The sequence below is a fragment of the Crocuta crocuta genome, unplaced genomic scaffold (assembly GCF_008692635.1).
Source record: "Crocuta crocuta isolate KB4526 unplaced genomic scaffold, BGI_CrCroc_1.0 scaffold580, whole genome shotgun sequence".
Classification (NCBI taxonomy): Eukaryota; Metazoa; Chordata; class Mammalia; order Carnivora; family Hyaenidae; genus Crocuta; species Crocuta crocuta.
In genome coordinates this window covers 4,632,329-4,643,976 of record NW_027527940.1, presented here as the reverse complement: position 1 = coordinate 4,643,976, position 11,648 = coordinate 4,632,329, and the positions used below count along the sequence as shown (strand labels likewise).

Genomic DNA, 11,648 nt, shown 5'->3' with positions numbered 1-11,648 from the left:
AGGCTGTCTTTTTTCCATTGGATATTCTTTCCTGCTTTGTCAAAGATCAGTTGGCTGTATATTTTTGGGTACAATTCTGAGTTCTCAATTCTGTTCCATTGGTCTATGTGTCTGTTTTTGTGCCAATACCATACTGTCTTGATGATGACAGCTTTGTAATAGAGGCTAAAATCTGGGATGGTGATACCTCCAATTTTGGTTTTCTTCTTCACTATTACGTTGGCTATTTGGGGTCTTTTGTGGTTCCATACAAATTTTTGGATGGATTGTTCTAGTTTTGAGAAGTATGCAGGTGCAATTTTGATTGGAATTGCATTGAATGTGTAGAGTGCTTTGGGTAGTAATGACATTTTAACTATATTTATTCTTCCTATCCATGAGCATGGAATGTTTTTCCATTTCTTTGTGTCTTCTTCAATTTCCTTCATAAGTTTTCTATAGTTTTCATCATACAGATCTCTTGTATCCTTGGTTAGGTTTATTCCGAGGTATTTTATGGTTTTTTGTGCAATTGTGAATGGGATCAGTTTCTTGATTTCTCTTTCTGTTGCTTCATTGTTGGTGTATAAAAATGCAACCGATTTCTGTACGTTGATTTTGTACCCTGCAACTTGGCTGAATTCTTGAATCAGTTCTAGTAGGCTTCTGGTGGAGTCTGTCGGGTTTTCGATGTAGAGTATCATGTCATCTGCGAAGAGTGAAAGTTTGACTTCCTCTTTGCCAATTCTGATGCCTTTGATTTCCTTTTGTTGTCTGATGGCTGATGCTAGGACTTCCAGCACTATGTGAAACAGCAGTGGTGAGAGTGGACATCCCTGTCGTGTTCCTGATCTCAGGAGGAAAGCTCTCAGTTGTTCCCCGTTGAGGATGATGTTAGCTGAGGGCTTCTCATAGATGGTTTTTATGTTTAAGTAAGTTTCTTCTATCCCGACTTTCTCTAGAGTCTTTATTAAGAAGCGATGCTGTGTTTTGTCACATGCTTTTTCTGCATCTATCGACAGGATAATCTGCTTTTTATCTTTTCTTTTGTTGATGTGATGGATCACATTGATTGATTTGCAAATACTGATCCAGCCCTGTAACCCAGGAATGAATCCCACTTGATCTTGGTTGATAATTCTTTTTATGTGCTGCTGGATTTGATTTGCAAGTATTTTGTTGAGGATTTTTGCATACCTGTTCATCAAGGATATTGGCCTGTAGTTCCCCTTTTTTCCTGAACCTCTGTCTGGCTTGTGAATCAGAGTGATGCTGGCTTCATAAAATNATTTCTGAGGGGTTGGTTGTAATAAGTCTATTTTCATTCATGATTTAGTCTATTTGGGTGCTCTCTCTTTTCTTTTTGAAAAGCCTGGCTAGAGACTTGTCAATTTTGTTTATTTTTTCTAAGAACCAACTCTTGGTTTCATTATCTGTTCAATTGTTTCTTTGGTCTCTATGTTGTTTATTTCTGCTCTGATTTTTACTATTTCTCTTCTTCTACTGGGTTTGGGGTGCTCTTGTTGCTCTGCCTCTAATTCCTTTAGGTGAGCTGTTAGATTTTGCACTTGCGCTTTTTCTAAGCTCTTGTAATAAGCCTGGAGTGCAATGTACTTTCCTCTTAGGACTGCCTTTGCCGCATCCCATAGAGTTTGGATTGTTGTATTTTCATTTCATTTGTTTCCATATATTTTTGAATTTCCTCTCTAATTGCCTGATTGGCCCATTCATGCTTTAGTAGGGTGTTCTTTAACCTCCATGTTTTTGGAGGTTTTCCAGACTTCTTCCTGTGATTGATTTCAAGTTTCAAAGCATTATGATCTGAGAGTGTGCATGGTATGATCTCAATTCTTTTATATTTATTGAGGGCAGCTTTATGTCCCAGTATGTGATCTATCTTGGAGAATGTGCCATGCGCACTTGAGAAGAAAGTGAATTCCCTGGCCTCAGGATTTAGAGTTCTGAGTATATCTGTCATATCCATCTGGTCCAATGTGTCATTCAAGTCTGTTGTTTCTTTAGTGATTTTCTGTCTGGTTGACCTATCCATTGCTGTAAGTGGAGTATTAAAGTCCCCTACTTCTAGCACATTCTTATCTAATAAGATTGTTTCTGTTTAGAATTAATTGTTTTAAATATTTAGTTGCTCCCATATTCTATGTGTAGACATTTATAATTGTTAGTTCTTCCTGATAGATAGACCCTGTAATTATTATGTAATGCCCTTCTTCATCCCTTGTTATTGTCTTTGATTTAAAGTCCATTTTGTCTGATATAAGTATAGCTACTCCAGCTTTCTTTTGACTTCCAGTAGCATGATATATATTTCTCCATCCCCTTACTTTTAATCTGAAGGTATATTCCAGTCTAAAATGTGTTTCTTGTAGACAGCAAATAGATGGATTTTGTTTTTGTATCCATTCTGCTACCCTATGTCTTTTGATTGGAGCATTCAGCCCATTCATTCAGTGTTATTATTGAAATATGTGGGTTTAGATTCATTGTGTCCTTGGTGGGAATCATACTTGTGTGGTGTCTCTGATATCTTGCATTCCTTGCAACACTTCCCTCAGAGAGTCCGCCTCAGGATTTCTTGTAGGGCTGGTTTAGTGGTGACAGATTATTTCAATTTTTGTTTATTTGGAAAGACTTTTATCTCTCCTTCTATTTTGAATGACAGGCTTGCTGGATAGAGGATTCTTGGCTGTATATTTTTTCTGTTCATCACATTGAAGATATCCTGCCATTCCTTTCTGGCATGCCACGTTTCAGTAGATAGGTTTGTCACCACTCTGATAGGTTTCCCTTTGTATGTTAGGGCCCTTTTCTCCCTAGCTGCTTTCAAAATTCTCTCCTTGTCCTTATATTTTGCCAGTTTCACTATGATATGTTGTGCAGATGATCAATTCAGGTTACGTCTGATGGGAGTTCTCTGTGCCTCTTGTATTTCAGCATCTACTTCCTTACCCAGGTTGGGGAAGTTCTCTCCTATAATTTGTTCCAGGACTCCTTCAGCACCTTTCCCTTTCTCTTCCTCTTTTGGAATTCCTATGATACGGATATTGTTCCGTTTGATTGTATCGCTGAGCTCTCGAACTCTTCTTTCATGTTCCTGGGTCAGTTTATCTCGCTTTTTCTCAGTTTCTTCTTTTTCTATAATAGTCTTTTCAAAATCACTTATTCCCCTTTCTGCCTCTTCCATCCGTGCATTGGATGCCTCCAGTTTATTATGTATCTCATTTATCCCATTTTTTAATTCACCATAACTATTTTTAAGCTCCATATTGTTGGTAGCCATAGTTTCTCTGATGTCGTCCATGCTTTTTAAGCCCGGCAATTAATTTTATGATTATTGTTCTAAATTCTTGTTCAGTTTTGTTCCTTATATCTGTTTTGAGCAGTTCTCTAGCTGTCATTTTTTCCTGGAGTTTCTTTGGAGGAGAGGTCTTTCGTTTCGTCATTTTGGTTAGCTTTCTATCTCTTGTTAATTTTAAAAGCTTGTTGTACACATGTACCCTGCCAGTTCTGCTGTATTAGAGAGGGCTCTTTTTACTGTTCAGGGCCTGTCTGTCCAGGAAGTGTTCTTTGGATGGTGTCTCTTGGTTTCTCTTGTTGATCGTTTGGTTATTTTGTTTCCCTACTGGTGGTGGTATTTGGGACTCTCCACCATGTGTAGTTTGGCTTGTTTCTTGAGGCAGCCCTGGAAAAAGAAAACAGACAACCACAGAGGGAACACAGGTACACAAACACACGACAAAACCAATATACACGCAAACCCAGGCTCAGGTAAAAACAGCTACAACAACAGCAAAACAGCTATCTGGAGGGGATGGGCATGGTTTGGTGTAGGCAGGTCTTGTCTCTGCTGTGTCCGCTGGCCTCTCTGAGGCCCACGTTGGTGGTGGTGGGGAGAAGAATGGCGGTGCCCCAGTCCCTTCTCAACCAAGCGTTGCTAATCCCTCCTTTGAGTCCAGTCTTCCTGTGCTGAGGATGTAGCCAAGGTGGGCTGAGTTATGTGTCCCACACATTGCCTGTTTCCAGGTCCCAGTTCGCTGGCTTTGTTATACTCCCCTGAACAGTCCCACAGGTTGCTGCTTCCCTGTTGCCTGGGGATTGAATGTGGAGTGGGGGAAGTGTCGCAGCCTCAGATCCGCTGGGGTCAAGGAGGGATACAACCCGAGTGCCTTTAGGGAACGTAGCAACTTCAGGTCCGTAGAGTCCACGTCACTGAAGCATGCTGCTGCTGCTTCAGCAGGCTGCTGTTGTGCGCGCCACGGCCACTTCACCTGGCGCTGGGACCGCCTCCCCAGGCGTTGCTGCCGGTTCACCGGGCTGCCGCCGCCATGGATGGTGCCAGGTGCACCACAGTTCAGTTTTTCCTGGTGCCTTCTGGGACCAGGGCACCTAGTTTAAAGTCAGCACCCCAGCTCCCTCCCCTCCCTCTATATCTCTGGGTCCCGTCCCGCCTTTATCTTCCCCAGTTCACACTCACGCACTTATGAAGTTTCCTTCCCAGTGTACTGTGTCTCTTTCTCTTCCCAGATTCCTGTGGCTCTATGTCCTACGACTTCAGGCCCTCTCTGTTTGAGAGATGGGTGCAGGCAAAATATACGGAGCTCCTTACTTCTCCGCCTTCTTGCCTCCAACCTCAAGATTTCATTATTTTTGATTGCCGTGTAATACTCCATTGTGTGTGTGTGTGTGTGTGTGTGTGTACCACTTCTTCTTTATCCATTCATCCATCGATGGACATTTGGTCTCTTTCTATACTGTGGCTATTGTCGACAGTGCTGCTATAAACATTCAGGTGCATGTGGCCTTTCAAAGCAGCATACCCGTATCTATTGGGTAAATACCTATTAGTGCAATTGCTGGGTCGTAGGGTAGTTCTATTTTTAATTTTTTGAGGAACCTCCATACTGTTTTCCAGAGTGGCTACACTGCATTCGCATCAGCAGTGCAAAAGAGATCGTCTTTTTCTGCACCCTCGCCAATATCTGTTGTTGCGTGAGCTGTTAATGTTAGCCATTCTGACAGATGTGAGGTGATATCTCATTGCGGTTTTGATGTGTATTTCCCCCTTTTGATGAGTGATGTTGAGCATCTTTTCATGTGGCAGTTGGCCATCTGGATGTCTTCTTTGGAAAAGTGTCTATTCATGTCTTCTGCCCATTTCTTCACTGGGTTATTTGTTTTTTGGGTGTTAAGTTTGATATGTTTGTTATAGATGTTGGATATTAACCCTTTATCTGATATGTCATTTGCAAANAAACATTCAGGTGCATGTGGCCTTTCAAAGCAGCATACCCGTATCTATTGGGTAAATACCTATTAGTGCAATTGCTGGGTCGTAGGGTAGTTCTATTTTTAATTTTTTGAGGAACCTCCATACTGTTTTCCAGAGTGGCTACACTGCATTCGCATCAGCAGTGCAAAAGAGATCGTCTTTTTCTGCACCCTCGCCAATATCTGTTGTTGCGTGAGCTGTTAATGTTAGCCATTCTGACAGATGTGAGGTGATATCTCATTGCGGTTTTGATGTGTATTTCCCCCTTTTGATGAGTGATGTTGAGCATCTTTTCATGTGGCAGTTGGCCATCTGGATGTCTTCTTTGGAAAAGTGTCTATTCATGTCTTCTGCCCATTTCTTCACTGGGTTATTTGTTTTTTGGGTGTTACGTTTGATATGTTTGTTATAGATGTTGGATATTAATCCTTTATCTGATATGTCATTTGCAAATATCTTCTCCCATTCCATCGGTTGCCTTTAGTTTTTCTGCTGGCTTCCTTTGCTGTGCAGAAGCTTTTTATTTTGATGAGGTCCCAGTAGTTCATTTTTGCTTTTGTTTCCCTTACCTCCAGAGACATGTAGAGTAAGAATGGGCTTTGGCCGAGGTCAAAGAGGTTTTTGCCTGCTTTCTCCTCGAGGATTTTGATGGCTTCCTATCTTACATTTAGGTCTTTCATCCAAACCTGGGATTGTGATGCCTCCACCTTTGGTTTTCTTTTTCAATATTCCTTAGGCTATTTGGGGTCTTTTCTGGTTCCATACAAACTTTAGGATTGTTTGTTCTAGCTCTGTGAAGAATGCTGGTGTTATTTTGATAGGTATTGCATTGAATTTGTAGATTGCTTTGTGTCATATTGACATTTTACCAATATTTTTTCTTCCTACGCAAGAGCACAGAATATTTTTCCTTTTGTGTGTCTGTCATCTTCAATTTCTTTCATAAGCTTTCTATAGTTTTCAGTGTATAGAGTTTTCACCTCTGTGGTTAGATTTTTTTCCTAGGTATTTTGTGGGGTTGGTATAATTGTAAATGAGATTGATTCCTTGATTTCTCTTTCTCTTGCTTCACTATTGGTATATAGGAATGCAACCAATTTCTCTGCATTGATTTTATATCCTCCGACTTTGCTGAATTCATGCATCAGTTATAGCAGTTTTTTGGTGAAATTGTTTGGGTTTTCCATATAGAGTGTCATGTCATCTGTGAAGAGTGAAAGTTTGACCTCCTCCTGGCCAGTATGGATGCCTTTTATTTTTTTGTGTTGTCCGATTGCTGAGGCTAAGACTTCAATACTCTGTTGAATCACAGTGTTGAGAGTGGATAGCCCTGTGTTGTTCTTGATCTTAGAGGAAAAGCTCTCAGTTTTTCCCCATTGAGGATGGTATTAGTGGTGGGTCTTTCATATATGGTTTTTATGATCTTGAGGTATGATCCTTTTATTCCTACTTTCTTGAGGGTTTTTTCAAGAAAGGGTGCTGTATTTTGTCAGAAGTTTTCTCTGCATCTATTGATCATGTGGTTCTTGTCCTTTCTTTTATTGATGTGATATATCACGTTGATTGTTTTGTGGATATTGAACCAGCCTTGCATATCAGGTATAAATCTCACTTGGTCCTGGTGAATAATTATTTTAATGTATTGTTGGATCTGGCTGGCTAGTATCTTGTTGAGGATTTTTGCATCCATGTTCATCAGGGAAATTGGTCTGTAGTTCTCCTTTTTAGTGGGGTCTTTGTCTAGGTTTGGAATCAAGGTAATGCTGGCTTCATAGAAAGAGTTTAGAAGTTTCCTTCCATTTCTGTTTTTTGGAACAGCTTCAAGAGAGTAAGTGTTAAGTGTTCTTTAAATGTTTGGTACAATTCTCCTGGAAAGCCATCTGGCCCTGGACTCCGGGTTTTTAGGAGAGTTTTGACTACTAATCCGATTCTTTACTGGTTATGGGTCTGTTCATATTTTCTATTTCTTCCTGTTTCAGTTTTGGTAGTTTATATATTTCTAGGAATTTGTCTATTTCTTCCAGATTGCCCATTTTATTGGCATAAAATTGGTTGTAATATTCTCTTATTGTTTGTATTTCTGCTGCAAATACATCCTCTTCTTGACAGGTCACCTGCATTTGGTTCATTTTAACTCTTTCACTGTATCCCTAGTGGAGCATTCATATAACACATGCATTTTAATAACAATCAGCATTTTCTTCTAGAAGCATGATTTATTGTGCCTTAAAAATACAACTCATTATGAAATCATGCTACACAATAATTTTTACAGCTCTTAACATTTTCTTTCAAGAGGAATTTTGCAAAAATGTTGATCAGTTAGAGAGTCTCTGACAAATATGCCCAGCCTCCTCTTTCAGCAAATCATTTCACTTATGTTTCTTTTCTCTTTCCATATATTTGTATATTTATTCATTCAAAATTATTTATTGAGCAGCAACTATGTATTAACAACTAAGTTGTTATTACTATAACTATGTTAAACAGTGTTCACATTTGAATACAATTTTGTGTAATGGAAAAACAACAATGCTTTTAGATACTATAATAGAAATAAGTTTCAGAGTATAGTAGAGATCCACAATAGATCCATTACCAAAAAGGCAACTGGAGTTTTCATCTAAGTTATTTTATAGTTTTCTAAAGTACTGTCATGGGTACCATCTTAATTAAGTTTCTGTAGTGTGGGCAGGCCATATTATAGGTAAAGAAGCAAGACTTGGGAAGAGAGGTAGTTGATTGGGAAGCATCACTGGACAAAGTGAAGATAAGATTGAATTAGTGTCTTTGCTCTACCTATAACTGGCTGTGGATAGATAGTCATTTCATCTTTGAAGGCTTTATTTTCTTTTTTTTTTCTTTTAATGTTTATTTTTGAGAGAGACAGAGAGACAGGGACAGCATGTGAGCTGGGGACCAGCAGAGAGGGAGGGAGATACAGAATCTGAAGCAGGTTGCAGGCTCCAGTCTGACAGCACAGAGCCCGATGTGGGGCTCGAACCCATGAGCCATGAGATCATGACCTCAGCCTAAATTGAATGCTTAACCAGTGGAGCCACCCAGGCACCCTTATGGCCTTATTTTCAAATCTATAATTGGAAAGTGAGGAAACTACCTATATGCTCTCTTAGATCTGGGGTTGTGATTTTATGTTGGGAGAGCTCTCCTTAGTCTTTGACTCACCCATTGTTGATTTCTTGGGAGTAAATACATCACATAATACTTTTTTGGGGCTTTCTTGCATTCGGGAAGACCATATCCTTTGAGTCATCTCCATGAATCTCTGTAGAGTGTCCTTTGACTTTGCTGCTTATTAAAATAATTATGCCACCCTTGACACCTAATAGTTACATAATTCTACCTTGTCTGTGCTATTCTGTGCTCTTATCTCCATTGCTACCAGAAGCTAAATATTGTTTGAGTGTCTCCTGTCAGGCCTAGTCTGCAGAACACTATCACTGTGGATCTTCTCGGTAAAGTCTGTGCCCCCATCACCAGTATTTTTCTCATTGCCTTGGTAAACAGAGTATTCCTGGGTCTTTATGAGGAACATATTCAACTGGTAGGTCTTCTGAGCCTATGTAATAGATCCTTTCCAGCATGCTTCCCTATGTCTTTAAATTTCTTCCTTTCACAGTGTGCCACAATGATTCTGGCATCTCTGTTTCATTTAATAGGCACCATTGCTTTTTCCTAGAGCTATACAGCAAAGTGTTAGGCTATTTACAAGGGCCCTTACCGGGTCTTATGTCCTCTTTCAAAGGAATCTGTCCTGTATCCAAAAACTCTCCCATATTCTGTTTTCTTTTCCTACACCCTCAGCAACCACCAGCATATTCTTCACCTGGTTCTTGCTGCTTCAAATTGGCCCATTACTACAGCACTATGTAGCATATATTTAGTTACTAATTTCGTATTAAAGGGTCTTCTTAGAGGTTGTCCTGTCCTGGATCAAGGAGGTTGGGCTGTTTTATCCACTGTCATTCCCCACTTGCTATCACAAGTGGAGATAGCACAGAGGAGAGAAAGGATTTAGACAGGAGGGCAGTGTGGAGCATAACCTCCCAGGAATCTTTGTGCCAGATGATTCCTTTCAAGCATGGTCATTTCTCCAGAGAAAGGTGCAGCTCTGAACCATGAGCAGTCAGCACAGGAGCAAATAGAAAGATTTTCCTCGTATATTAGTATATGGGACTCTGGGTAGGGCATCAACAGCATCTGCTACAGATATCTCAAGTACCTTGTATGTGCTAGCCACTTTACCAACAAACATCATCTCATTCAGTGGTATGTTAGAGGTAACTTGAATCAGGTTACAAGACAGTTATTATGCACATCCGTTTGCAAAAAGTGTTCCATAACATCTGTTGATAGCTTGAAATTGGCTGTAGATTCAGTATTCACATCNTTGTTAAAATAATGACCAGTATACACCTTCATTTAATCCTTGCTACAACTTTATGAAGCTGGGTGAGAAAACTGAGCATCAAAGTGATTAATATACTCCTCATCTCTCATGGTGCTAATAAGCTATGTAATTCAAATTAAATCCAGTTTTGTTTGATCCTGTAACTTGGACTTATACTGTTATAGNTTTGTGGAACTTAGAAAATTCAGTCTTTTTTGAATCCTTTGAGAGACCTGGCTAAATTTCTAGATAATCCTGAATGTACTTTAACCACATTTTCTACTCCCAAGTCAGTGACTTTGTTAAAGATACTCAACTAGTAAATAGCAGCCTCCAGACATTTTACTTTATCAGTTTGCCTCTGTTTTAAACATTCTTCTCTTTACCTGTTTCCCTAATTCTTCTTTATGGAAATGTAAAAGGCACCCAGAAAATATTTGTTAAATGAATAAATGATGACCATATAATGTGAAATTAGTTTTTCTAAAGGATTACTTTGTAGTTATATAAAGGGCAAATTAGCATCCCCTTCTCTAATTATTATCATAGGTTAAAAATTTTCCCAAAATGCCACAGTACAGAGTGGGAAATACTGTGTTGAATCAGAGTTGATAAATGTTTGGAAAAGGTGTAACTTGCTCTCAAGTAACTAAGGGGTTTTCATTGCATTTTTAATTAAATTAGAAATGCAACACCGACTGTACAGTTGCTCATTTCCACCCTTTATTGAGTTACAGTATTATTTAAATTGAATGGTTATGCTGAAAATAAATTCAGTCTTCGCATAGACTTAAATCTTTTCAACTTTTGTGGCATGGAATTGACTTCTCTTGTTGTGTTCTTATTTGTATTTATGAAGCAAGGAGAAGTCAGACTGAAATGTTTGAAAGCTCTACAAAGTCTATATACCAATAGAGAATTATTCCCCAAATTGGAGTTATTCACTAACCGATTCAAGGTAAGCATCAAGAATGCTCAACTTACTTTGTTTTTTACTTTTAAAATGCCAGTTCTAGCTAGTTTTTAAATAACCTTACCATAACAAGTGTTTAGTTCATATTCTTTTCTACATATTCTTTAAATAAACCTGTATTAAATAGATTAATGAATCTCTGCTTTACAAAAGATATTTCCAACATGAGTTCTTATGTATTGCCTTCAGCACAAGGCTCTCCTGCTTTAAAATAATATTTTCCTTATATATAACTTTTTGTAATTATAGTAATTTTGTACGTGAAGGGTCATTAGTCTCAGTATTAGGGAATGCCTGTTGATAAGAAAGAAAATTAGGAACGTTTATACTAACCACCTCCTTTGTATATGTAAGACTATGATAATATGGTTTTAGGAGTAAAGTTTTCTATTTAATCTACCATTAGTCTTGCATGTAGTTCCCAAAGATATTCTCTTAAGTCTGTCCCAATTTATTTTCTGCTCATGTTTTGTTTGTTTTTTAACCTTTTTTTCAGGATCGCATTGTATCAATGACACTTGATAAGGAATATGACGTTGCTGTGGAAGCTATTCGATTGGTTACTCTGATACTTCAGTAAGTATAATATTTGTTAATAATTTGATCTTGATATTTTAATGTGTTTTTTCCCAGTTTTATTGATGTTCTTCACATACATAACCCTAATATATATTCTTGTCACATTAGTTTCTACTTTTACATTTTAAGGTTAGGTTTGAAACAAAATGTTTTGTTTTTCTCTTTTTGTTTTTTATTTTGACTTTGATTATTTCTTCTATATAAAAGTTTTCCTTTTCAGTACAGAGAAAATATCAGCAAAGTAAAATACCTTTCTATTTTAAAAAAGAGAGCAAGAAAGAGAAGGCATCCAAAGTTACAGGTTTTTTTGGAATGGTATAGGAGAAAGGAGATAAGGCATTTAAATTGTGCCATTCATATGACAGAGAATTTTTAAGTAGCAATAGTTTTTATCTATAGAGCTTTGACTAAATACTGAG

At 38.4% G+C, this 11,648-nt stretch overlaps 1 protein-coding gene across 3 annotated transcripts in view; it reads left to right on the top strand.

Annotated features, from left to right (window-relative positions):
- Nucleotides 1–11,648, top strand: part of STAG1 (STAG1 cohesin complex component) — a 422,866-nt gene that overhangs the window by 301,507 nt on the left and 109,711 nt on the right. For all 3 annotated transcript variants that reach the window (XM_077752340.1, XM_077752338.1, XM_077752339.1), the window contains exons 11-12: nucleotides 10,537–10,635; nucleotides 11,147–11,226. In XM_077752340.1, the coding sequence (XP_077608466.1) occupies nucleotides 10,537–10,635; nucleotides 11,147–11,226 (179 nt within the window). The remainder of the gene's footprint in view (nucleotides 1–10,536; nucleotides 10,636–11,146; nucleotides 11,227–11,648) is intronic.